At 51.6% G+C, this 27,969-nt stretch overlaps 1 protein-coding gene across 5 annotated transcripts in view; it reads right to left on the bottom strand.

Moving 5' to 3' along the window:
- Positions 1-8,046: 8,046 nt before the first annotated feature.
- The window catches only part of tmem8b (transmembrane protein 8B), a 294,134-nt gene continuing 274,211 nt past the window's right edge, over positions 8,047-27,969 (bottom strand). For all 5 annotated transcript variants that reach the window (XM_072515646.1, XM_072515647.1, XM_072515648.1 and 2 more), the window contains 5 exons: positions 20,314-20,456; positions 18,941-19,119; positions 15,957-16,103; positions 9,838-9,954; positions 8,047-8,704 (listed from right to left, as the gene is read on the bottom strand). In XM_072515646.1, the coding sequence (XP_072371747.1) occupies positions 8,351-8,704; positions 9,838-9,954; positions 15,957-16,103; positions 18,941-19,119; positions 20,314-20,456 (940 nt within the window). In that variant the 3' untranslated portion in view covers positions 8,047-8,350. The remainder of the gene's footprint in view (positions 8,705-9,837; positions 9,955-15,956; positions 16,104-18,940; positions 19,120-20,313; positions 20,457-27,969) is intronic.

Here is a 27,969-nt window from a genome sequence, read left to right as displayed (position 1 = left end):
TGAGTGTAGTGTATTAAGAATAGTTAGAGGTTCCCAGTTTATTGTTTTGTAATGCATGTCCCTGTTTGACATAGCGCCCTTAGAATTGTTAGTTAAAAATCTTTTGCATAGCTATGGTCAGTGCAGAGGCCATGAAGGAAGTGCCCCCCCCAGGCCAGGGAATGGAAAGCAACATAGTTATGTAATCCTTCACGCTTCGCGTTAGGATCACAAGGAGGGATGGTAGCCACTTAAAATGGCTAACCCCCGATTTAAAATGGCGAATGGCAAAGGCTGATGGGAAAGTCAGCCAACAGGACAAAAATGAGCAGCTGCAGGTTGACTGTGTATTTACCTCTGGAAAGGCCAGACAAGATCGATACCAGCAACCATCAGCATAACAAAACACCAGCCATCTGCATATTAATGAGCAATCCCCGGGAACAATAAGCAACATTTAGACACATAAAGCCAAACCAGACTCTTCGGCGCCAGCAGAAGCCAACACAAAAGGAGGTGAACGACCACCTCAGGACCGCCCATCGATTAGGGAATCGCTCCAGCATTGGAGAAAATCGAACCAAGTGATGGGGACAAAGTCCAATCACTTGGAACCAGGTGCAGGGTCCGCCCCGAAAGGCGGGAATCCCCTGGAGACCATAAGAATTAAGCCCAAGTTTGCCTCGTTCTTCTTGACCGGGTCACTCAGCAACACGAGCCAACCCTTGACAGTGACCGGTTCAGCCGCCGCCGATATCCAGTAAGTCTTACTTCAACGCTCGCTACGAGATAGGCGCCCCTCGCTACCAATCTGTACCAACTTCGAATCCCGCAGGCTCAGAACCCGAACGAAAGGCCATTTGTTTCCCTGACCTGGTGGGCCAGTTCCAAGTTAAGTATAGGCCTGTTAGTTGTAGAAGTAGCTTAGACGTAGAATTTGTACATGAGTAGCGATTACTGTGTGTAATAAATGTGCTTTGATTTAACTCTTACTAAGCGGTGTGTTGGATTATTGATCATTACTCGGACTTGAACCACGTGGTGGTATCAGAAAGATACCTGGCGACTCAAGAGCAAAGGTGACCGAGCAAAGGTAGACAGAGTGGATAGTCAGAGGCTTTTCCCCAGGGTAGAGGGGTAAATTACTAGGGGGCATAGGTTTAAGGTGAGAGGGGCAAGGTTTAGAGTAGATGTACGAGGCAAATTTTTTACGCAGAGGGTAGTGGGTGCCTGGAACTCGCTACCGGAGGAGGTGGTGGAAGCAGGGACGATAGGGACATTTAAGGGGCACCTTGACAAATATATGAATAGGATGGGAATAGAGGGATATGGACCCAGGAAGTGTAGAAGATTGTAGTTTAGTCGGGCAGCATGGTCGGCACGGGCTTGGAGGGCCGAAGGGCCTGTTCCTGTGCTGTACATTTCTTTGTTCTTTGTTGTTTGTTGTGATAAAACAGAGCAATTAAACTCTGGCAAAGTTAGCAACACATCCCACCCACAGCGATCCCATCCAACCCACAGCGATCCCATCCCAACCACAGCGATCCCATCCCACCCACAGCCCCAAAGTGATCGCATCCCACCCAAAGCGATCCCATCCCATCCACAGCGATCCCATCCCATCCACAGCGATCCCATCCCACCAACAGCGATCCCATCCCACCCACAGCCCCCAAAGCGATCCCATCCCACCCACAGCGATCCCATCCCAACCACAGCGATTCCATCCCACCCACAGCGATCCCATCCCAACCACAGCGATCCCATCCCACCCACAGTGATCCCATCCCACCCACAGCGATCCCATCCCACCCACAGCACCCAAAGCGATCCCATCCCACCCACAGCGATCCCATCACACCCACAGCGATCCCATCCCACCCACAGCCCCCAAAGCGATCCCATCCCACCCACAGCGATCCCATCCCACCCACAGCCCCCAAAGCGATCCCATCCCACCCACAGCGATCCCATCCCACCTACAGCGATCCCATCCCACCCACAGAGATCCCATCCCACCCACCGCGATCCCATCCCACCCACAGTGATCCCATCCCACCCACAGCGATCCCATCCCACCCACAGTGATCCCATCCCACCCACAGAAATCCCATCCCACCCACAGCCCCCATAGCGATCCCACCCCACCCACAGTAATCCCATCCCACTCACAATGATCCCATCCCACCCACAGTGATCCCACCCCACCCACAGCGATCCCATCCCACCCACAGTGATCCCATCCCACCCACAGCCCCCATAGCGATCCCACCCCACCCACAGTAATCCCATCCCACTCACAATGATCCCATCCCACCCACAGCGATCCCATCCCACTCACAGTGATCCCTTTCCACCCACAGCAATCCCATCCCACCCACAGTGATCCCATCCCACCCACAGTGATCCCATCCCACCCACAGCGATCCCATCCCACCCACAGCAATCCCATCCCACCCACAGTGATCCCATCCCACCCACAGTGATCCCATCCCACCCACAGCGATCCCATCCCACCCACAGTGATCCCATTCCACCCACAGCAATCCCATCCCACCCACAGTGATCCCATCCCACCCACAGTGATCCCATCCCACCCACAGCGATCCCATCCCACCCACAGCCCCCACAGCAATCCCACCCCACCCATTGCCCCCAGAACGACCGCCGATATAAATTTGTGACAAGTAAGCTCCTCACTTGGAACACGGCCTTGTGACTTGTTGCCCTGTCAAACTGTACTGACCACCCAAACTCTGTAGCCCACCATTCGACCTGGTTGGCCACATCGTCACTTAGTCAAAGTCTTGCCTTTATACAGGAAGTCGTCCCAGTCTCATTCCGTAGCATAAATTGTCCTGATTATTTGAAATTTGGTCGTCTTGACTTCCGGTGACGGCGGGCGGGAGGCGGCCGCACAATGGAGGGCTCCCGTTCGGGAAGTCATTTTCGGGGCTTTAAGCCCGGTCCCAGGGTCCGCGGAGGCGGCAGAAGCAGGGAGAAGGCACGGAGGAGGCACAGTGAAGACACAGGAGGGGAAAAAAAACTAAAGAAAAATGTCGAGGGTGAGCAAAAAAACGGCCGAAAAAACCCCAGCTGGAGGTCCGTCGGGGAGTGGAAAGGTCACCGCGGGGTCACCAGGAAAAATGGAGGCTGGAGCACCAGGGAAGGCCGCACTGCTTACGGCTGAAGAAATAACCAAGGTGATGGCTGCGGAATTTGAAAAGCAGTTGGCGCAGATTGAGAAATGTATGGAGACGGTGAGGAAGGAGATGAGGGAGGTTTCGAGTGTGCTGGTGGAGGAGGCGGTTTCCCCGGTGAGGACGGAGGTGGCGAGCGCAGTGGCGGAGGTGCGAGAGCAAGGGGAGGCGCTGAAGGAAGTGGAGGAGACGTTATTGCAGCACGGTGATCAACTTGCCTCGATGGGGAAGGAGATGCGGAAGGTGATGGATACTAACAAGGATCTGCGAGGAAAAATGGAAGACCTGGAAAACAGATCCAGGCGACAGAATTTGAGGATTGTGGGGCTGCCCGAAGGAGTTGAAGGACCGAAGCCGACTGAGTATTTTGCCGCGATTCTGGCAAAACTATTGGGGGAGGGGGAGGACCCCTCCCGATATGAACTGGATCGGGCTCTTCGGTCGTGGAGGCCTGTACCAAAGGCGAGTGAGTCGCCAAGGGCAGTGACTCTGTGCTTCCGTAGGTACAGTGTGAAGGAGAAGGTCCTGAACGGGAGTGAGGTGGGGGGAGGGGCTGCGGCCATCGGAGCCCGGCAGAACAGGGTCCAAGTGGTCTAGACGGGGTGGAAAGTTGGGGGGGAAGGAACCGAGGGTGGGGGAGGAGTTTTACAAGAGGCAGTGGACGGGAGGAGCTGGAGACCTGGGGGGGGGTGGGGGGGGGGGGGGGAGCTGTGTAAGATTAAGGGTGACTACAAGTAATCCCTGATTCCTTTTTGTCATCTGTTTAGGTAAACATGCGGGTTGAGGTTTGGGGGTTGGTGGGCGGATGGGATCGTTGTTATTATGGGGACTGACATATCTTGCTGATTATTGTTTATTGTTGATGGATGTAAATGTGGGAGAAAATGTGAAAATGGAGGAGAATTTAAAAAATAATAATAATAAATTTGGTCGTCTTGTATTTGTCCCGTTTTGTGCAAGGTGAAAAACGTCAGCATCATGTTTCTCTTTTCAAAAATAAGCTTTTCTTTCCTCTCCTGGTCAACATGGATTCTCGACCGTCCCCCCAATTTACTTGGAGAGTCAACAAGCCCACCTCAATTCACGCCCCCCCCCCCCCCCCCCCCTCCCTCGCCCCCGCAGCTCTGTCTCTGGCTGGGCAATGGTTTCACCAGTCCTGTGTAGGGCTGTATAGTCCAGCTGGCCAAATTCCTGGAGGTTTCATAATATGGCCTCGCAACAGTCTGGTTGCGGAGTCTGCGCGTTCTCCCCGTGTCTGCGTGGGTTTCCTCCGGGTGCTCCGGTTTCCTCCCACAAGTCCCGAAAGGTGCGCTGTTAGGAAATTTGGACATTCTGGATTCTCCCTCCCTGTACCCAAACAGGCGCCAGAATGTGGCGACCAGGGGCTTTTCACAGTAACTTCACTGCAGCGTTAATGTAAGCCGACTTGTGACAATTAGGATTATTTTTTTAAAAATTAAAACAAGTTAGAACAATATCGAACATAGAACATTCAGTGCAGAAGGAGGCCATTCGGCCCATTGAGTCTGCACCGACCCACTTAAGCCCTCACTTCCACCCTATCCCCGTAACCCAATTACCCATCCTGACCGTTTTTGGGCACTAAGGGCAATTTATCACGGCCAATCCACCTAACCGGCACATCTTTGGACTGTGGGAGGAAACCGGAGCACCCGGAGGAAACCCACGCAGACACGGGGAGGACGTGCAGACTCCGCACAGACAGTGACCCAGCCGGGAATCGAACCTGCGACCCTGGAGCTGTGAAGCCACAGTGCTAACCACTTGTGCTACCATGCTGCCCAAAGTTTATTTGCATAATATGATAAAAGCAGAACATAAGGTCTCGAAGCTGGAGTCGGACATTCAGCCCCTCCAGCCTGCTCCGCCATTCAATACAATCATGGCTGATCTCAACTCTTATATCTTACATATCTCAATTAGATCCCCTCTCATTCTTCGAAACTCCAGCGAGCACAGGCCTCAACTGCTCAATCTCTCTTCATAAGACAAGTCCTTCATCGTTGAAATCAATCTCGTGAACCTCCTCTGAAATTAAATGAAAATGAAATGAAATGAAAATCGCTTATTGTCACGAGTCGGCTTCAATGAAGTTACTGTGAAAAGCCCCTAGTCGCCACATTCCGGCGCCTGTTCGGGGAGGCTGGTACGGGAATCAAACCGTGCTGCTGGCCTGCCTTGGTCTGCTTTAAAAGCCAGCGATTTAGCCCGGTGTGCTAAACCAACCCCTGGATCGTCTCTTTAATGCATTTAGATCCTTCTTCAAGTCAGGGGACCCAAACTGTTCGCAGTACTCCGGATGCGCTCTCACCAATACCCTATACAATACAACAGCACTTCCCCACTTTAATACTCTAATCCATTAGCAATGAATGTCAAAATTCCATTTGCCTTCCTTATTACCTGCTGCATCTGCATACTAACTTTCTGTGATTCATGCACAAGGACACCCAGATCCCTCTGCACCAAAGCATTTTGAATTTTCTCTCCATTAAGATGATAAGTTGCTTTTTTATTCTTCTAACCAAAACTTATCCACATTAAATTCCATCTGCCAAATTTTGATCCACTCACCCAACCTACCCATATTGACTGGCCTGATTAATAAGTTTGCAGATAACACAAACGTTGGTGGAATTGCGGATAGTGATGAGGACAGAGGATACAGCAGGATATGGTCGGTTGGAGACTTGGGCGGCGAGATGGCAGGTGGAGTTTAATCTGGACTATTGTGAGGTAATGCATTTTGGAAGGTCTAATACAGGTAGGGAATATACAGTGAATGGCAGAACCCTTCAGAGTATTGACAAGCAGCGGGATCTGGGTGTACAGGTCCACAGGCCACTGAAAGAGGCAAGGTAGATGGAGAAGATAGTCAAGAAGGCATGCCTTCATCAGCCAGGGCGTTGAGTATAAAAATTGTCAAGTCATGCTGCAGTTGTATAGAATCTTAGTTAGGCCACACTTGGAATATGAGGCGGGATTCTCCGCCCCGCCACATTTCTGCCCCAACCGGCCGGCGGGAGTCTCCGTAACACCGGCCGGCCAATGGGGTTTCCCATTGTGGGGCAGCCCCACGCCGTCGGGAAAACCCCCGGGCTGCCGGCATAACGGAGAATCCCGCCGGCAGAGAATCCAGGCCATCGTGTTCAATTCTGGCCACCACACCACCAGCAGGAGGTGGACATTTTGGAGCCGGTGCAAAAGAGGTTTACCAGGATGTTGCCTGGTCTCGAGGGTGTTAGCTATGAGGAGAGGTTGGATAAACTTGGTGTGTTCTCTCTGGAACGACGGAGGTTGATGGGCGACCTGATAAATGTCTACAAGATTATGAGGGGCATAGACAGAGTGGACAGGGCAGCACGGTAGCATTGTGGATAGCACAATTGCTTCACAGCTCCAGGGTCCCAGGTTCGATTCCCGGCTTGAGTCACTGTCTGTGCGGAGTCTGCACATCCTCCCCGTGTGTGCGTGGGTTTCCTCTGGGTGCTCCGGTTTCCTCCCAGTCTAAAGATGTGCAGGTTAGGTGGTCTGGCCATGATAAATTGCCCTTAGTGTCCATAAATTGCCCTTAGTGTTGGGTGGGGTTACTGGGATATGGGGATAGGGTGGGTGGTGTTGACCTTGGGTAGGGTGCTCTTTCCAAGAGCCGGTGCAGACTCGATGGGTCGAATGGCCTCCTTCTGCACTGTAAATTCTATGAGTGGATAGTCAGAAGCTTTTCCCCAGGGTAGAGGGGTCAATTAGTAGGGGACATAGGTTTAAGGTGCGAGGGGCAAGGTTTAGAGATGTGCGAGGGATGTTTTTTACACAGAGGGTACTGGGTGCCTGGAACTCGCTGCCGGAGTTGGTCAGCATGGTCGGGGCAGGTTTGGAGGGCCGAAGGGCCTGTTCCTGGGCTGTACTGCTCTTTGTTCTTTGCTCATATCCATTTGTAAATGCCTTACTTTCCCATTGCAACTTGGTTTCCCGCCTATTTTATACGTGTCTCCTCCAATCTTGCTCCAATTTGACTAGTCGTCTATCCCTGTATCCAAGTCATCAATATAAATTGTAAATAGTTGTGGGCCGAGGACTGAACCCTGTGCCACCCAGAAAAAGACCCATTGATCAGCACTCCCTTCTTTCTGTTGATTAGCCAATCCTTTCTCCAAGCTAATAAATCGCTCCCAACCCGGTGAAGGCTTACCCGGGTGAACAGTGGATCTCCCCCCTAGTCCCCATCCAACGGGAACATCTTCTCCTTAGATACCTTAACTAAACATAGAATATAGAACATACAGTGCAGAAGGAGGCCAATCGGCCCATCGAGTCTGCACGGACCCACTTAAGCCCTCACTTTCACCCTATCCCTGTAACCCAATTACCCCTCCTAACCTTTTTGGACACTAAGGGCAATTTAGCACGGCCAACCCACCGAACCTGCACTTTGGACTGTGGGAGGAAACCGGAACACTTCTCTGGCCGAGCTTTGTGAAGCTCAAAGCCCCTCATCCCTGGAACCGTCCTGGAAAATCCCCTCTCGAGGATCCTCGAGTCCTTCCTAAAGTGTGGCGAGGAGAACAGGGCACCGTGCTGGAAGTGGAAACCTTCACTGTGTCCACCCTGTCAAACTGAGATCCTAAAGGCCTCCCTCAGGCTGTCCCCTCAGCCTTCTCGTTTCGAGAATAACGAGCTCCAGCTTGTAGAATCCTTCCTGGTCATCACGCCCTCTCCGTCCTGCGATCGTTGATAGTGGTATATTCCCCTCGGCCATGTGTTACACTGCCAGCAGGTTGTTAAACGGGAGCCTCACACTTTTACAAAAAAATTGTGAATTCAAAAAGCTTTGTCTTTTCTTATGCAATTTTATTGAGACAATTTCATTGAGACAATTTGGGGTGGGGGGGCTCCCCCCCTCCAGCCTTGCATTCCTGAACAAATAGTTCTCGAGGGGCTCAGGGCAGGAAGTGAAAAGACAACAGGTGTTTCCTTTGGCGGAATGGAAAGTTCTGGTACGGCCCAGTCTGGTGTGCTCTCCCCTGATTTGCTTCATTTACAGAGCACCTGTACACGTTTTCCTCTCCCTTTTCCCTGCGACGTTCCTCCCGTTTGTCCGTCAGGAGAGAGAATGTTTATCGTTGAACCGCGGGGGTCCCGGTTGAGAAACATCAGCTGCTGCAAATGCTGTTGACAGACACCAGCCCCGGATCGACCAGTCCCATTTCCTCGTGCTCATTGACACACAGCCGGTATCCGCACCCCCTCTTCCTCGGTAGAGGGGCTGCTCCGCCTCCCCCCCCCGGCCCTCCCTCCGGCCTGGAGGTGGGGGGCAGGAGGAAGCCCACGCTGCCAGCGATCAGCATGTGCCAGATGCTGTGGATGTAGAAGTAGTTCTCCTCGGTCTCCACGAAGGCGTAAAGGGCCACGGCCGATGTGGCAATGACAGTACCAGGGAAGAGGTAGAAAACCCACCGCTTCCATGTGGGAGGGTAGCAGTGACGTCTTCGAATCGTGCGTACAGTCTGCAAGGGAAAGGAGAACGGAACGTTAAACCTGTTTTGCAGGTAGAGAGAGTGTTATTGTGAGCCCAATAGAGCTCGAGACATTCAGAGGGACAAATGGCTGGGTTCTCTGTCTTATGGCCAAAAAGTCGGCGCCACCCCCACACCGATGCTCCGCCCGGAAGGGGGCTCGCAGCCGAGCCACGACCTGCCAATACGGACAGCAGAATGGCCGGGTCCGAGGCCGCGCAGTACAACGTGGCGTCGGCCGCGAGCGGACCCGGCCGACAAAAACTGCTCCTCCTGTAAGCCCCCCACGCCACGCCCGGACTCCCCTCCACCAGTCCTCGGCCCCCTCGGCCCAGGAAGGCTGCCAAAAGCAGGGAGATGGCGCAGAGAGGGTTGACTGGATCGGAATCAGCGATTCACGATCACCGTCACGTGGAGGGGCTGGGGAGGCCGCCTCACAGCTGGGAAGATTGAGGTTGGATAGAACCTGAATCCTCTAATTTCACAACCTCGGTGTCCGAAAACCCTTCACACCCAAAGACTGCCTCCTGAATCCTAGTCGCTATTGTAACGTAGCGAAGACAGCAGCCAATTTGCACGGGGCAAGCTCCCACCAGCAGCAATGCGATGATGATCAGCTCATCCGTATTTGAGTGAAGTTGGCTGCGTGAGGAATATTGACCGACACCTTGGGGACTCTCCGAGTCATCTTTAAATAGTTCCACCGCATCTTTGATGTCTATCTGAGAGGCTATTTCTTCAGTCAGAGGGTGGTGAACCTTGGGAATTCTCAACCCAGGAGAGGTGTGGAGGCTCCGTCAATGAGATGGTCACGTATGAGGTCCTCAAATCTTCAAATATTAAAGTTATCCAGGGAAATGGGGACAGTGCGGGAAAACAGTGCTGCGGTAGAAGATCAGCCATAATTTGGTTGAATGGCAGAGCAGGCTCGATGGGCCGAATGGCCTATTTTTGTTCTTACATTTCTATATAACGAACTGAGGAGTACATTGTCAGCCAATGCACCCGCACTGTCCAGTCTTATGTTACCGACCTTCCCCACAAACACAGATTTGTCTTTCATTGACTGAAACGGTTGTGGCCAAAGCGGCGGTCACAACAAGGGACAACGTTACCCTCCTCACCCAAGCAATACCCATGATGCCAAGTGCAAAGAGACTGGGCCCCAGGAGATTCCACAGTCCGTGTCGGTCCAGCTGTAAGGCCATCGACAGCAACATGGCTCCCAGCAGGTACAAGATCTGTCAAAGTGCAAAGATCAAGGGTTAGCAATTATTAACATCACTGCGTGCATCATAACCCCCCGTCAGTGAGGGTCAGCCATGTTACCTCAGAGCCTTGCTCTCATGTCCACATGTCCATCCTCGGCCTGCTCCAATGCTCCAGTGAAGCCCAACGCAAGCCGGAGACGCAGCACATCAACTTCTGCCTCCAGCCCGCGGGGCCCAACACTACGCCAGGCCGTCTCTCTTTTGTTCCCAAGGTTGCTACACCTCGTTGCAAAATCTGACGTGTTCGCCCTCCCGTTAGTTCTGTCGATGAGCCAATCGGACTTGAAACGTTAACTCTGTTTCTCTCCCCTTACAGATGCTGCCAGACCTGCTGAGCGTCCCCCGCTTCCTCTGTTCATCTTCCAGGTTCCAGCAACCCCCAGCACTTTCATTATTTTAATTATCTACATTTTTCTTTCCCTTTGACTTTACTATCGATGCTTTTTAATCAGAAGGAATCTCCTCATATTTTATCGGTTAGATCAAGTAACCAATTGTGATGATGGATAGACTATCATCTGCATAGAATATGAGTAGATCATCATCTGTACGTGTATTATAAGTTGTATGTTTTAGTGTATTAATTCTAGCATCCGACCAGCAGGTGGTGTGAGTGTGCAGGCACGTTGTCGGATGCACCATGTGTTCCAGGAGAAGGTGTTAGTAAGGAGTTGATAGCAGTCACATATTAGAGTAGCTCTGTAGTATTAAGATAGTGTTAAGGCCATTATTTCCGACTGTATTACTCTTAGTAATCCTTTATAGTAGTGTTAGTAACAAATAGCTTTGTTGTGCAACAAAGTCTAATGTTCTTTGTTAACACTACCAAATCAGGATTCAACATCAGCATAGTCAAAGAACATTGCACCAATCACTTTGAAGCGTAGTGGATGCAAAGGGCTTCGGAACCAAAGATGGCAGAACACGGAATTCGGGTCAAGAAAAACATAACAACACAGAAGGGGGTCATCCAGCCATGAGAGTCCTGACAGGTTCTTTGCTAAAGCAGTTCACCATGTCCCACTCTCCTGCCCTTTGCCTGGAACCCTGTAAATTCTCTCCAGATAACGATGCAGTTGCCTTTTGAAACCTGAAACAGAACCTTCCTGCACCATTCCTTGTGGCACACAGACAGAATCAAGTACGATTTAATGGTATGTCGGGACAGGTTCGAGGGGCTGAATGGCCTCCTCCTGTTCCTATGTTCTAATGGAAAGCCATTTCTATGAATCATTGTGAACTGGGGATAACTTTCGCTCACAACCCATTCCAGCCTGCCGCATTCCGCGCAGGACATGTCCAACATGTCCGCAAGAGCTCCCACTCCACCCACTCTTCTCCAGATACCCGGCAAGCTAATGCCCCTGAGAGGCGGCTGCTCCTTGTTGGGCGGTAGGTTGGCACAGTGGTTAGCACGGCTGCCTCACAGCTCCTGGGACCCGGGTTCAATTCAGGCCTTGGGGGACTGTGTGTGCGGAGTCTGCACGTTCTCCCCGTGTCTGCGTGGGTTTCCCCCGGGTGCTCCGGTTTCCTCCCACAGCCCAAAGACGTGCAGGTTGGGTGGGGCTATGGGGTTACAGGGACAGAGTGGGGAGGTGAGCCGAGGTAGGGTGCTCTTTCAGAGGGTCAGTGGTGACTCGATGGGCTGAATAGCCTTCTTTTCTGCACTGTAGGGCTGCTATGAAACAGTTGGCCGTGAACCAGTGCTCTGGGCTGATAGGGTGCAGAGTTAGAACCAGTTAATCTCCACAATTCCCCAGTGTACCATCAGAAAACTCAAACACCTTGGCTCTGGCCTAGGGAAATCTCCAGGATGAGGTGAAAAGAAAGCAACAGCTGCATTTATATAGCACCTTTCACGAGTTCGGCACATCCTGAGGTGTTTTACGACCCAATGAAATGTAACTTGAACACAGAGAGATCCCATAAATGGGAAGGCGACGAAAGACCGTCTGTTTTTACTAATGCTATTTGAGGGATGGCCAGGAGCCCAGGGAGGGCTCCCCCCACCCTGTCCTTCTTCCAATCGCGGTGGTGGGATCTTGACTCTAACTGAAAGGACAAACATGGCTTGCTTTATTGGATTTGTGTGTGGGTTGTCCTCCACAAAGAGGGCACTGAGACACCACGCCAGGCAAAGGTGCTTTGAAGTCTGTAAAGCCTTTGAATGAATGTCACAAGCCCATCTCACCTACATCCTGAGCTGGACAGGCTCCACCCCAACTACAGCCATGAAATAATTAGAGTGTCCACTAGATGGTGCCTGGGAGCAGCAATGAATTGATCCATTTAATTCTTCCAAAAATACTTTTGAACAGATTATTAATTATTGATGAGATCATGAAAGGAATAGAATTCATATATTCATATTCAGAGCGTTTGGAAAATTATTTTTAAGACAGATCTAGAGTATAGTGGATTACAAGGAAGTCAAGTTAAGTATTTATGTCTAAATAAACTCAATTTTTAAATGTTATTCTTTCACAGAATGTGAGCGTCGCTGGTTCGGCCCAGCATTTATTGCCCATCCCTAGTTGCCCTTCAGAAGGTGGGGGTGAGCTGCCTTCTTGATCCGTTGCAGATCACGTGGTGTAGGTACACCCACGGTGCTGTTAGGGAGGGAGTTCCAGGATTTTGCCCCAGCGACAGTGAAGGAACGGCGATATATTTGCAAGTCAGGGTGGTGAGTGACTTGGAGGGGAACCTCCAGGGGTGGGATTCTCTGGTATCTGCTGCTCTTGTCCTTCTAGGTAGTGGGCGTCAAATGTTTGGAAGGTGCTGCCGAAGGAGCATTGGTTAATTCCTGCAGTGCATCTTGTAGATGGCACACACGGCTGCCACTGTGCATTTCACAGAATTTCATAGAATGTACAGTGCAGAAGGAGGCCATTCGGCCCATCGAGTCTGCACTGGCTCTTGGAAAGAGCACCCTACCCAAGGTTAACACCTCCACCCTATCCCCATAACCCAGTAACCCCACCCAACACTAAGGGCAATTTTGGACACTAAGGGGCAATTTATCATGGCCAATCCACCTAACCCGCACATCTTTGGCCTGTGGGAGGAAACCGGAGCACCCGGAGGAAACCCATGCACACACGGGGAGGATGTGCAGGCTCCGCACAGGCAGCGACCCAAGCCGGAATCGAAGCTGGGACCCGGGAGCTGTGAAGCAATTGTGCTATCCACAATGCTACCGTGCATTGTGAGTGAGTGGATGTGGAAGGTGGAGGAAGGGGTGCCAATCAAGAGGGGCTGCTTTGTCCTGGTGGTAATAAATAGCTGGTGTCACGTCCAGCCCCTTTACAATGCTCCCTCAAAGAAATATGAAACAGCATAGGAGAAGACAAAGTGGTATAGTACCTCCAATGTGAGCACTCCCCTGTCAGCTACAGCACGGGGTTAGATACAGAGTCAGATCTCCCTCTACACTGTCCCCCTCAAACACTCCCAGGACAAGTACAGCACGGGGTTAGATACAGAGTAAAGCTCCCTCTACACTGTCCACATCAAACACTCCCAGGACAGGTACAGCATGGGGTTAGATACAGAGTAAAGCTCCCTCTACACTGTCCACATCAAACACTGCCAGGACAGGTACAGCATGGGGTTAGATACAGAGTAAAGCTCCCTCTACACTGTTCCCCTCAAACACTCCCAGGACAGGTACAGCACGGGGTTAGATACAGAGTAAAGCTCCCTCTGCACTGTCCACATCAAACACTCCCAGGACAGGTACAGCACGGGGTTAGATACAGAGTAAAGCTCCCTCTACACTGTCCCCATCAAACACTCCCAGGACAGGTACAGCATGGGGTTAGATACAGAGTAAAGCTCCCTCTACACTGTCCCCTCAAACACTCCCAGGACAGGTACAGCACGGGGTTAGATACAGAGTAAAGCTCCCTCTACACTGTCCCCTCAAACATTCCCAGGACAGGTACAGCACGGGGTTAGATACAGCGTAAAGCTCCCTCTACACTGTCCCCCCTCAAACACTCCCAGGACAGGTACAACATTGGCGGTGGGTGGGGGGGGAGGCCTCGATTGGTCACGCATTCTCCCACACACACACTCTCGCAGTGAGCGAGGGAGTGAGCATGCAGCCAGTCAGTCAGACTGAGTCATACTGGGAATACATTCCTGCTGGTTCTGTGTCACCTGATGTGCAGTGATGTCAGCAGAGTGTTTGTGTGGGCTTTGGCCACCTCAATTGTATTGAGCAACACCCTAATAAGCCTCTCATCGTGTTTTACAAGAATCCAGAGTGCGGGCAGCTCCACACATTATGGAAATAAGGCTCCCCAAAGCGAAACGGTTGAACAATCCTGGCCTCCACCGTCCCATCAAACACTCCCAATGTGAATTATGTAGATTTAAGATGCTTACAGGCTCGAAGCAGATCATTCGGCCCATCAGTTCTGTGCTAGTTTTTTGCTGGACAGTTTCATGGTGAGTATGATAGTTTCATGGTTACCGTTACTAATTGTAGCATTATTTCAACATTCCTAATTAATTAATGGAATGTAATTTCCCTCAAATACCATGATGGTATTCAAACTCATATCTCCAGGTCTTGACCTGTGGATTACTCCCCCAGGAACAGAACCACGCTGCCACCATATCCAATTATTCTGCCGACTGATCTGTCTGGGCTATCAGTTTCGTGTTCACTCAGGGAATGCCCTAACTCGGTTCATATAGAAACATGGAGCCAGGAAGCTGAGGAAGCTGAGGATTTGCCCGCAGCGGTGCAGATGGATAAGGCTTGGTGACCAAACCATCCAATCTATTCACCGTTAGAAGCTGCTTTAAGTGTCACATCCTTGACATACAATGACGGAAGAATGGACACTCCAACATCATTCAACCCCAAGTCTAGTTTGCAGGGGTGCCTTGTGTAGAGGTTATCTTATTGGGCTAGTAATCTAAAATCGCTGGACCAAAACCACAGAGAATAGTCCTTTGGTAGCACAGAACCTGAGAATTACTGTAATGAAGAGACAGACAGCAATGTGGCCGATTCCTAATTGCCCCTGAGGTGTCCAAGTGAGTCAGTCAGCTGTGGCAACTAGTGATGAACAGTAAATGGCGCCCGTGCCTGCCACACTCACACCTTGAGAATGAGTTTTTAAAAGCCACATAGTTCTGACGCAATCATTGTGTCAAACCCTGGGCCACGAGGGGTGGGCAATGCACAGGGTGATTGGCAACAGAGCCAGCGGTGACTATGTGAGAACGCGCCACACAGTGAAGCGGTTAGGGTCTGGAATGCACAGTCCGGGAGTGTGGAGGAGGCAGAGTCAATCGGGGTTTCCAGAACAGAATTGTTTTTGGAATGGGTGTCCTAGTGTTCACAAAGACCACAGAAGCTAAGTTCATTAACAAATCTAACCTTTAAAAACACTACTTAAATTAAGCTTGATCACTTACTCCTACAGTAAACAATAATTATAGTAATCTACATTCTACGAACACTAGTCTCTGCACTCTAACTGTACTCTAGGTCTCTCCTTTCCACTCTCACGAAAGTTTGAGAGTCAGTGCTTTATATAGTACTGCATCTAGCTCCATCTAGTGGTTAACTGTAACATGGCATTAACCTCTTTGTATACTGAACATGTCTATAATGTCACACGGGCTACCTTGTACCATCCTGGTAATGCGTCAACTAGTCCCAAACCAGACTCTTAACTGCCCCGTGGAGTAGCTCAGGAAGCCCCTGAGACCCCCATCGAGAAGATGGCCCACAACCACATTGCCTGGGAAAGTAAGGATCAGGGATCAATTCTGGCTCTGGCCCGGCTCCCACATTCCGAGAATGAACTTTTGTTCAGAAAGGTAGTCCTCCGTTTCGTTCTGTTTGGAGTGAGGGAGTGTGGCCTCTGGAGGGTTATAGGGCAGCAATGAATGGTCCCCCATCTGCCGCCGTTACAAACTTCAATTCGTCAGAGCCCAGAGCAAAGACTAACCTGCTTGATGATTGGCTGCAATCTCGCCATGGCAATGACCGTGACCCAGACGGACATGAGTGACCCCAGAAAGTCGCAGAACTGCAGCACATCATATTCCATGATGCAGAACACCACCATTCCAGGCTGATCACAAGCGTGGTAAAACTGCAGGGTTTACAACAAGCAACTGTTAGTCCACACAAAGAGGATGGAAGATGTTTCCCCTGGTTGGGGAATCCAGAACTAGTGGAGCACAGTTTCAAAATAAGGGGTCTGCCATTTTTTATTACATTTTTATTTTTAATTTTTTAGAGTGTCCAATTCAGTTTTTTCAATGAAGGGGCCAATTTAGCGCGGCCAATCCACCTGAACTGCACATTTTGGGTTGTGGGGGCGAAACCCACGCAAACTCGGGGAGAATGTGCAAACCCCACACGGACAGTGACCCGGGGCCGGGATCGAACCTGGGACCTCGGCGCCGTGAGGCGGCAGTGCCAACCCACTGCGCCACCGTGCTGCCCCCAGGGGTCTGCCCATTTAATACTGAGATGAGTGGCATTTGTTTCTCTCAGACCAAAGAAAAATAAAGAGGGAGAAGGTAAACTGTGAGGGTAAACAATCAAAGAGTTCTTTAAATATATAAAGAGGAAGAGAGAGGCCTAAGTGAACATAGGCCTCCTCAGAGAATGAGACGAGGGAAATAATAATGGGGAACCAGGAAATGGCAGAGGAGTTCAATGAATACTTTGCATCAGTCTTCACGGTGGAAGACATTCCAAAAATACTAAATAATCGAGGGATAGAAGCAGGGGAAGGAAATTAATACAATAATAATCACTGGGGGAAATTTCTGGGGGAAATAAGTCCCATTTTTAGGATGGCAACTAGTGGAGTGCCACGGAGATCAGTGCTGGGGCCATAATTCTTTACAATATATATCAATGACGTGGACGAGGGAAGTGAATGCACTATTGCCAAGTTTGTGGATGGCACCAAAATAGGTGGGGAGGCAATTGGTTAGGATAACACAGTCGACAGAGGGGTATAAACAGGTTGGGTGAGTGGGCAAAAAATTGGCATTTGGAATATAATGTAGGAAAATGTGAAGTTCTGCACTTTGGTAGGAAGAATAAAGGAGCTGAATATTATTTAAATGGAGAGAGACTGCAGAAAGCTGCAGCACGGAGAGGTTTGGGGGTCCTCGTCCATCAACCACAAAATGTTAGCATGGGGAGCCGGGGGCATAGTGGTATTGTCAGTAGACTTGTAATCCAACAACCCAGGGCCATGCCCTGGCGCACGCGTTTGAATCCCAGGTGGAAAAATTTGAATTCGATAAAAATCCGGAATTAGAAGTCTAATGACGACCATGAAACCATCGTGGATTGTTGTAAAAACCCATCTGGTTCACTCATGCCCTTTAGGGAGGGAAATCTGCCGTCCTTACCCGGTCTGGCCTACATGTGACTCCAGACCCTCAGCAATGTGGTTGGCTCTTAAATGCCTCTGAAATGGCCGAGCGAGACACTCAGTTCAAGGGCAATTAGGGATGGGAAATAAATGCTGACCTTTGACGCCCACATGCCGTGACAGAATAATTTTTTTAAATTCAGCGGGTAATTAGGAAGGCAAATGGAATGTTGGCCTTTATTTCAAAGGGAATGGATTATAAAAATAGGGAGGTCCTGCTAAAACTATACAAGGCACTAGTTAGACCACACCAAGAATACTGGGAACAGATTTGGTCCCCTTATCTATGGAAAGATATCCCGGCATTGGAGGAAGTCCCGAGAAGGTTCACTCGGTCGATCCCGGGTATGGAGGGATTTTCTATTGAGGAGAGGTTGAGTAGGTTGGGTCTGTACTCATTGGAGTTTAGAAGAATGAGAGGCGACCTTATTGAGACATATCGGATTCTCAGGGGGTTTGACAGGGTCGATGCTGAGAGGTTGTTTCCCCTTGTGGGAGAGTCTAGGCCCAGCGGGCACAATCTCAGAGTAAGGGGGTCGCCCATTTCAGACAGAGATGAGGAGGAATTTCTTCTCTCAGAGGGGAGTGAATCTGTGGGATTCTTTCCCGCAGAGAGCTGTCGAGGCCGGGTCGTTAAGTGTGTTCAAGGCTGAGAGAGACAGATTTTTAATCAGTGAGGGAATCGAGGGTTATGGGGATAAGGCGGGAAAGTGGAGCTGAGGATTATATCGGATCAGCCATGATCTCATTGAATGGAGGAGCAGCGCTCATGGGTCGAATGGCCTCATTCTGCTCCTATGTCTGACAGTCTTATGTTTAGCCTTTGGACAACGTGTGAGTTGGGTCACTGGATATGTTCAAGGCTGCGTTAGACAGATTTTTGATGAACAAGGAAATGAAGGGTTGTGCAACAGGAAGGGGGGCGTTGAGGCCACAGTCGGGTCTGCCATGATGGGCCTATTGAATGGCACAGCAGGTTGATGGGCCGAATGGCCTACTCCTGCTCCTGTTCCTTATGACTTCCTGATGAAAGGGGGGGAAGGAGAGACAGAGAGAGAGATAGAAGATACGTGTAGACTGATAGAGAATTTTACAAGGTGTGCGCAGAGAAAGAAAGAAAAGCAAAGAAAAAAGAGGAAGGCCAGGAGTCAGAGGGAGGAGCTGAGGGTCAGAGGGAGAGGTCAAAGTGTCCTGCAGGTCAGGGGTCTGGGATTCCAGGTATGGAGCAGGTTGTGGCAAGTTAGTTGGAGATTAGGGTTGGTTTCTGAGCGCGTTAGTTCGTTGGGTAGTGTCGCAAAGGGTACCTAAGGCAGGGGTGAGGTCTCTCCTCTGTATCGTGTGGGGAATTTGCTCTGTTTCCCCCCCCCCCCCTCCCCCAACGTCAGTGACCCAGGGGCAAACAGTCACCTTCCCATACAGCCCCTCTCGGCCAAGCGAGCAGAGGCCAAAGGTCAGACAGTCACGGTTACCGTTCAGCTCTGCGCACAAAGGCCCACGCGGTGGACCGTGGATGGACAAAGGGAGGCACTGACCGTGGAGAAAAACATGGTGAAGATGTAGACGGAGGCCTCCAGGAGGTATTCGCTGCGTATTGCTATGGCAACGGGCGGAACGAACATGAGGTTGCTGAGGCAGAGCAAGAGGATGGAGAGGAGTTGAAAGCCATATGAGTAAGCCTCCAGGTTGTCAGTGCAGCCCCATCCATTCCAACCTATAACAGGAGAAACCAGTCAGAATCACAGGAGATCAACCTTCCCATTGTACCCATGTTGGCCCTTTGACAGAGCGATCCAATCAGAGACACTCCGCCACTCTACCCCCAAAGCCCCCGACCATTGATGTTCATTTGAAATGAAATGAAAATCGCTTATTGTCACAAGTAGGCTTCAAATGAAGTTACTGTGAAAAGCCCCTAGTCGCCCCATTCCGGCGCCTGTTCGGGGAGGCTGGTACGGGAATTGAACCCGCGCTGCTGGCCTTGGTCTGCTTTACAAGCCAGCTGTTCAGCCCATTGAGCTAAACCAGCCCCTATTTGTAAGTATTTTGTTCCTGAAGCTCAGAACTCAACACCCAGCGGGTTTCCCAAAGGATTGGGGTGGCTTCAATTGGGAATTCTCATTGACAATCGGGGCGCGGCCGTGGAACACGCGGCCGGGGGGGGGGGCCGTAGAATCTTGCCCAAGATTTCCTCCTCACTGATCTTCACTCTGTTCTCCCACCAGCAACCCCCCCCCCCCCCCCCCCCCCACCGACCCCTCCACCCCTCTTTCACCTGTTGCACCTTGGTCCAGCCCTAACTTATCATAGATCATAGAATTTACAGTGCAGAAGGAGGCCATTCGGCCCATCGAGTCTGCACTGGCTCTTGGAAAGAGCACCCTACCCAAGATCAACATCTCCACCCTATCCCCATAACCCAGTAACCCCACCCAACACTAAGGGCAATTTTGGACACGAAGGGCAATTTATCATGGCCAATCCACCTAACCTGCACATCTTTGGACTGTGGGGGGAAACCGGAGCACCCGGAGGAAACCCACGCAGACACGGGGAGAACGTGCAGACTCCGCACAGACAGTGACCCAAGCCGGGAATCGAACCTGGGACCCTGGAGCTGCGAAGCAATTGTGCTATCCACAATGCTACCGTGCTGACCATTCTGGGCAGAACGTGTCCCAGTTCTGATGAAAGGTCATCGACCTCAAACGTTGACTCTTGTTTCTCTCCCCGCAGATTGTGCCAGGCAGGCCAGCCGGGTTTAATCCGGAGTTTTCCCGTTTTTAATCCCAGGTTTGCCGCGCCCGCCGTGTTTTGTTTTTGGACCAGGACCCCGCCTGCCCCGGCCCTGGTCAAAGACCGGAGCCAACCCGAGAGTGTGGTATCCCCTGAGCTGTCATTGGCCTACCTGCTTTGCATTCGCAGGCGGCGTATAAGTAGTTGTTGGTGCGCAGGAGTTTGCACTGCCCGTAAGTTCCACACTCGTTTATACACGGTGTTAGGTAGGTCCTCAGGTACACCTCTGCTGTCACATTTCTGCACACTTCGTACCTGTGAACGTCAGAGAACATTCCCATCACAAAAGCCATGAACAGGCCACTGGGTCACACAAACTGCGGGGCATCCATACCTCCACCTCAAGCAAGGCACAAATGTGAGGTTATCCATTTTGGTAGGAATAACAGCAAAAGGGATTATTATTTAAATGATTAAATATTAAAACATGCTGCTGTGCAGAGAGACCTGGGTGTGCTAGTGCATGAGTCGCAAAAAGTTGGTTTATAGGTGCAACAGGTGATTAAGAAGGCAAATGGAATTTTGTCCTTCATTGCTGGAGGGATGGAGTTTAGGACTAGGGAGGTTATGCTGCAATTGTATAAGGTGTTAGTGAGGCCACACCTGGAGTATTGTGTTCAGTTTTGGTCTCCTTACCTGAGAAAAGACATACTGGCACTGGAGGGTGTGCAGAGGAGATTCACTAGGTTAATCCCAGAGCTGAGGGAGTTGGATTACGATGGGGGTTGAGTAGACTGGGACTGTACTCGTTCGAATTTAGAAGGATGCGGGGGGGACCTTATAGAAACATATAAAATGATGAAGGGAATAGATAGGATAGATGCGGGCAGGTTCTGGCGGGTGAAAGCAGAACTAGGGGGCATAGCCTCAAAATAAGAGGAAGTAGATTTAGGACTGAGTTTAGGAGGAACTTCTTCACCCAAAGGGTTGTGAATCTATGGAATTCCTTGCCCAGTGAAGCAGTAGAGGCTCCTTCATTAAATGTTTTTAAGATAAAGATAGATAGTTTTTTGAAGAATAAAGGGATTATGGGTTATGGTGTTCGGGCCGGAAAGCGGAGCTGAGTCCACAAAAGATCAGCCATGATCTCATTGAATGGTGGAGCAGGCTCGAGGGGCCAGATGGCCTACTCCTGCTCCTAGTTCTTACTCTCTCTCAAAGCTGTCCCTGTCCCCAGTTTCATTTCATCCTTCGCATCATTCGACATCTCAACAAGAATCTTTTCCTGTTTCTTACAGATGGTAAGGGACGCAAGCTTCAACAACTCATCAACACCACTGCCCATCCCAGGCCCTCCACCTGTCCCAATCCCTCGTACCCCATTTCTCCCAATATCAACACCACTGCCCATCCCAGGCCCTCCACCTGTCCCAATCTCTCGTACCCCTTTTCTCCCAATATCAACACCACTGCCCATCCCAGGCTCTCCACCAGTCCCAATCCCTCGTACCCCATTTCTCCCAACCCCAGCCCTTGCCGCGTGTTCACCATACCCTCTGACCTTCCCCTCTCTGAGGCTGAGGGTGCTGTTCTCAGCAAAGGACTCAGCTTTGTACCCTTACGTCCCACCTCAATGAATTCCGGGCTCGACATGATGTTGCCTTCGTCTCCGTGCCCACTTCTTTGGGCAAGAGTCCTCCCCCCGTTCCACTGATCCTTTCACGTGCCTCCAACATTCTGCCTCCAAGTGGACCCGCCCCCCCCCCCGCCGGCACGATTACCTGCCCTTGATCTTTTCATTGAGAACTGTCGACGGGATATTGGCCGTCTTAATATTTCGGCTCCCCCCTCACCCATTCCAACCTCTCTCCTTCCGAACTTTCTGCTCTTCACTCCGTCAGGTCTTACCCTGACTTTGTCATCAAACCTGCCGACAAAGGGGGTGCTGTTGTCATCTGGCGCACTGGCCTCTACCTCGCAGAGGCTGAGCACCAACTCTCAGATACTTCCTCCTACCTCCCCCTGGACCATGACCAGAACACTGAACATCAAGCCATTATCTCCAACACCGTTAGCGACCTTATTTCCTCCGGATGCCTTCCCTCTACAGCTTCCAACCTCATAGTCTCCCAACCCCGGACAGCCCGCTTTTACCTACTTCCCAAAATCCACAAAAAGGACTGTCCCAGCAGGCCCATTGTGTCAGCATGCTCTTGGCCCCACCGAACTGATTTCCTCGAATCTTGACTCCATCCTCACTCCTCTGCTCCATTCCCTCCCCACATCCGGGATTCCTCTGATGCCCTGCGTCATATTGACAACTTCCAGTTCGCGGGCCCTAACCGCATTCTATTTACCATGGATGTGCAATCCCTCTACACCTCCATCCCACACTCGGATGGCCTGAGAGCTCTTCGCTTCTTTCTCGAAAAGAGGCCTGGACAATTCCCATCTCCTCCGCCTGGCTGAACTCGTTCTATCTCTCAGCAACTTCTCCGTTAACTCATCTCACTTTCTCCAAATCAAAGGTGTAGCAATGGTTACCTGTATGGGTCCTAGCCATGCTTGCGTTTTTATGGGGTATGTGGGACATTCCTTGATCCAGGCCTATCCGGGCCCCCTCCCACAACTCCTTTACCGATACACTGATGACTATTTTGGTGCCGTGTCATGCTCCCGTCCGGACCTGGAAAAATTCATCAACTTCACTTCCGGTTTCCACCCCTCCATCACTTTCACCTGGTCCATCTCAGACACTTCCCTTCCCTTCCTTGATCTTTCTGTCTCCATTTCCAGCAATAAACTATCCACTAATATCCACTACAAGCCCACTGACTCCCACAGCTATCTGGACTACAGCTCTTCGCACCCTACACCCTGTAAGGACTCCATCCCTTTCTCTCAGCTCCTTCGCCGCCGTCGCATTTGTTCCGATGATGCCACTTTCCAAAATGGTGCTTTGAAAATGTGTTCCTTCTTCCTCAACCGTGATTTCCCACCTACAGTTGTGGACAGGGCCCTCAACAGTGTGCGGTCCATCTCCCGCGCCACTACCCTCGCCCCCTCCACTCCCTCCCAGAACAGGGATAGAGTCCCCCTGGTTCTCACATTTCATCCCACCAGCCTCCGTATGCAAATCCTCCGCCATTTTCGCCAACTCCAGCGTGATGCCACCACCAACACATCTTCCCTTCACTCCCTCTGTCAGCATTCCGCAGAGTGTTCCCTCCGAGATAATCTAGTCCACTCCTCCACCATACCCAGTACCTCTCCCAGCACCCACGGCACCTTCCCATGCAATCGCAGAAGCTGTAACACCTGCCCCTTTACCTCTTCCATGCTTAACATCCCAGGCCCAAAACACTCATTCCAGGTTAAGCAGCGTTTCACTTGCACCTCTTCCAATTTGGTCTACAGCATTCGCTGCTCCCAATGTGGTCTCCCCTATATCGGAGAGACCAAACGCAGACTGGGTGATCGCTTTGCTGAGCATCTTCAGTCTGTGCTCATTCAGGACCCTGACCTTCCCGTTGCTTGCGTGTTTAACACAAGACCCTGCTCCCAGGCCCACATGTCTGTCCTTGGCCTGCTGCAATGTTCCAGTGAAGCTCAACGCAAACTGGAGGAACAACATCTCACCTTCCGGTTAGGCTGCTACAGCCTTCCGGCCTGAACATCGAATTCAACAACATCAGATGATCAGCTCTACCCCATCTCAACCCATTTGTTTTCATCTCATTTTAACTGTCTTTTACCATTTCTTTCTTTCTTAATATACATTTAATTCCCCCCCCCCCCCCGATCTTATCCACCTTTCCTTCACCTTTCTCCTCTTTGCTTCCCCCTTCCCCTCTCCCCACATCTACAGTTTACCCTCTGATGTTAGTTTCCCTGCTGTTTGACCTTTCACATCTTTTATTCTCTCTGGGGACTGCCATTAGCACTCTGTTCCCTTGGTTTCTGTGGCCATTAGCACTCTTTCCCTTGGTTTCTGTGGCCATTAGCACCCGGTTTCCCTGGGTTTCTGTGGCTATGACTCATCTTTCATTCTCACTCCACAGTGTAAATATTTCCCACTTTCTCTGTCTGTTAGCTTTGACAAAGGGTCACCTGGACTCGAAACGTTCGCTCTTTTCTCTCCCGACAGATGCTGCCAGACTTGCTGAGATTTTCCAGCATTTTCTCTTTCGTTTCAGATTCCAGCATCCGCAGTAATTTGCTTTTATCCAAAAGATCAGCCATGATCTCAGTGAATGGCGGAGCAGGCTCGAGGGGCCAGATGGCCCACTCCTGCTCCTAGTTCTTATGTTCTTAAGGTGGGCCGAATGGTCTCCTTCTGTGCTGTGGCCATTCTATCATTCTACTAGGACAGCTGGCAGTGAGTTATGAAGTCGACGGACTTTGACACAGTCAGTGACGACCGTGACCTCTGGAGGCTGGCTGTTTGTGAGGGAATTGGGAGCAGAAACAGGGAGTTCAGCTGGCTGAGAGGAGGCCCAGAGAAAACAGAGGCCAGCGAACCCTCCCCGTCCCATCCCCCTGCCTTCCTCTGCAGCGAGTGTGGCAGAGACCAGGCCCCACCAGACCAGGGCTGTGGAGCCACACCAGGCCCCACCAGACCAGGGCTGCGGAGCCACACCAGGCCCCACCAGGCCAGGGCAAAGGAGCCGCACCAGGCCTCACCAGACCAGGGCAAAGGAGCCACACCAGGCCCCACCAGACCAGGGCTGCGGAGCCACACCAGGCCCCACCAGACCGGGGCTGCGGAGCCACACCAGGCCCCACCAGACCAGGGCTGTGGAGCCACACCAGGCCCCACCAGACCGGGGCTGCAGAGCCACACCAGGCCCCACCAGACCAGGGCTGTGGAGCCACACCAGGCCCCACCAGACCAGGGCTGTGGAGCCACACCAGGCCCCACCAGACCGGGGCTGCTGGGCCACACCAGGCCCCACCAGACCGGGGCTGTGGAGCCGCACCAGGCCCCACCAGACCAGGGCTGCGGAGCCACACCAGGCCCCACCAGACCAGGGCTGTGGAGCCACACCAGGCCCCACCAGACCAGGGCAAAGGAGCCGCACCAGGCCCCACCAGACCGGGGCTGCGGAGCCGCACCAGGCCCCACCAGACCGGGGCTGCGGAGCCGCACCAGGCCCCACCAGACCAGGGCAAAGGAGCCGCACCAGGCCCCACCAGACCTGGGCTGTGGAGCCGCACCAGGCCCCACCAGACCGGGGCTGCGGAGCCACACCAGGCCCCACCAGACCAGGGCTGTGGAGCCGCACCAGGCCCCACCAGGCCGGGGCTGCGGAGCCGCACCAGGCGTTATTTAAGACAGAGTTGACCAACACGGCGCAAGCCCGACACCTGACGTGACTCATTGCTGTCAAAGAAACTGCTAAAACTCCAGAGAACGCTGCCCTAACACCCCTGCCACGCGACTGCCATTTTCTGTTAGTCCTGGGCACAGTTTCTGTTACACTAAAGACCGTGGCTTCCTGTGACGTCTCCATCACATGACCACAGCCTCCTTTACATCCTGTCACATGACCGTGGCTTCCTGTTCCACCTGTCACATGACCACAGCTGCCCATTACAACCCATCACCTAATCTAGGATGGTCTGTGAGTCTGAACTGAATCAGTCTCCAGAGAGTTGAGCACATACGCCTGGATTTTTGCCAAGTCGCAATGGCTCAGGAACCTTTTCAAAACCATAGAATCCCTACCGGGCAGAAGTCCATTCGGCCCATCAAGTCTGTGCCGGCCCTTGGAAGGAGCACCCCATCTCCACCCTATCCCTGCATCCCAGTCACCCCACCTAATGTTTTTGAACACCAAGGGGCAATTTAGCATGGCCAATCCACCTAACCTGCACATCTTTGGACCGTGGGAGGAAGCCGGAGCACCCGGAGGAAACCCACGCACACACGGGGAGGATGTGCAGACTCCGCACAGACAGTGACCCAGCGGGGAATCGAACCCGGGTCCCTGACACTGTGAGGCAGCAGTGCTAACCACTGTGCCGCCATGCCGTCCATAAAAATGGGTGGATCCTGATTCTGGGATTCCAGAGCCTGTCTGATTTTCCGGAATGCCTTTCAAAGGAGCGGGCTACTTCCCGCCATAAGCCCACATCTGGCATGTCCGGTATGGCTGGGCTCCATTGCAGAGACAGATGTATGAATATACAAACATAATCCATGGGCATGTCCTACTACCCCCCCCCCCCTTTAAAGTATCCATAGCAAAAACAATTAACCCTTGAATCCACTTAACCTAGTGTAACTAAACATGGCCAAATTGACAGTAGAGATCAGTGAGCTGAGCTGTCAATCAATGTTTACCCTGGGGTGTATATGCTTCATCAATTGTAATCGCTGTCGGAGCTCTCGGGGAGGCGAGGGCATGGGGTGGCATGGGTGGGGCCTCTGGAGTGTGGGAAAGGGGAGGGCTGGAGGGCCTTTCTGTTTTCATCCCAACTGGGACGAAGTCCCACAGCACTGAGGTGGGCCTTTTCAACATCCTGCCGCCTCTACCTGCTGCTCCTGTGGTTTCCTCCAAACCTGTCCCCGGGTCAGCAGGCCCAAATGCAGCCTGTACCCATCTGCCCCCCCCCCCCCCCCCCCCGGCAATGAAGATCCCTTCTGGGTACTTTCTCCCGCGGTAAGTGGGCTGAGCCAAGGATTTTCCTGACTCCCACTACGCGCCTCGTCGATGAAAATTCAGGGTATAATCGCGGCTGGAACTTGCCACTACTGTCCTCAGTTTCTCCCTCAAACTCTCTCCCCCGCTCCAAAATTCTCTTGGTGGTTTAATCGAAATTCTCAAAGTTCAGACTGGTGGATTTTGGTGGGACGAGGATCTCGAGGGATGTGGCGCAATGGCGGGGGAACGGGTTTGAAGTAAGGATCAACCGTTCTCACTCATCTGCTTCAGTCCCGATGACCCCCAGAAAAGTCTGTTCCCTCAACTGGATTCGAAAGATCCCATCGCACCCCTTTGAGAATTTGATGGTTCTATCTGGGTGTCCCTCCCAGTATTTATCCTTCACAACGAAACATGATCTGACCATCATCTTGTTTGTGGGAGCTTGCTGTGCACAAATCGATGGCTCCGGCACCCGCCGTGACCACACTTCAAGACGTACGCCATTGGCTGCATTGCTCTTTGGGACCTCTTGGCTCCAGCTGATTGCTTTGGCCAGCGAGCGAGGGGTTACGGACAAAAACCCCGCACCTTATTGAGCGACATCACCGCTGCTAATTTTGCTTTGAGTCTTTCAGGGAGGCAGCAGGAGCTCAGATTCTGCAAACATCCTTTTTATTCCGTGTTCCTTGTAAATCAGTGCCGTATCCAGATTAAACTGCTTGGGTTTAACCATAATCCCTCTGATAAACAGGCGTCCAATTACTTTCAAATCAAATTGTCTTTAATAATAATCCCCAAAGTGCAGCTGCAGTTTAGCCTGCCCGGTACGCCGACATCAGCGAGATATGGGAATGTACAAATCAAATTCTCCAGAACTGGGAGATAAACATCTCCACAGCAGATAAACCAGAGCGGGACGCAGAGAAGATTCTGGAACATGCCAGCGGACTGAATGTTTGAAGATAATCATCTACATTCTACAAGATTGGGACGGGGGTGGAGAGGAGCAACAGGAGAGGTTATTTGTGGCGGCACACTGACCCCGGTGATACAGGGGAGGTTTGGTGAGGTGGAACACTCACCCCGATGATACAGGGGAGGTTTGGTGAGGCGGTACACTGACCCCGGTGATACAGGGGAGGTTTGGTGAGGTGGAACACTCACCCCGATGATACAGG

The sequence above is a fragment of the Scyliorhinus torazame genome, chromosome 9 (genome assembly GCF_047496885.1).
Source record: "Scyliorhinus torazame isolate Kashiwa2021f chromosome 9, sScyTor2.1, whole genome shotgun sequence".
NCBI lineage: Eukaryota > Metazoa > Chordata > Chondrichthyes > Carcharhiniformes > Scyliorhinidae > Scyliorhinus > Scyliorhinus torazame.
This window is presented reverse-complemented; position numbering and strand designations above follow the sequence as displayed.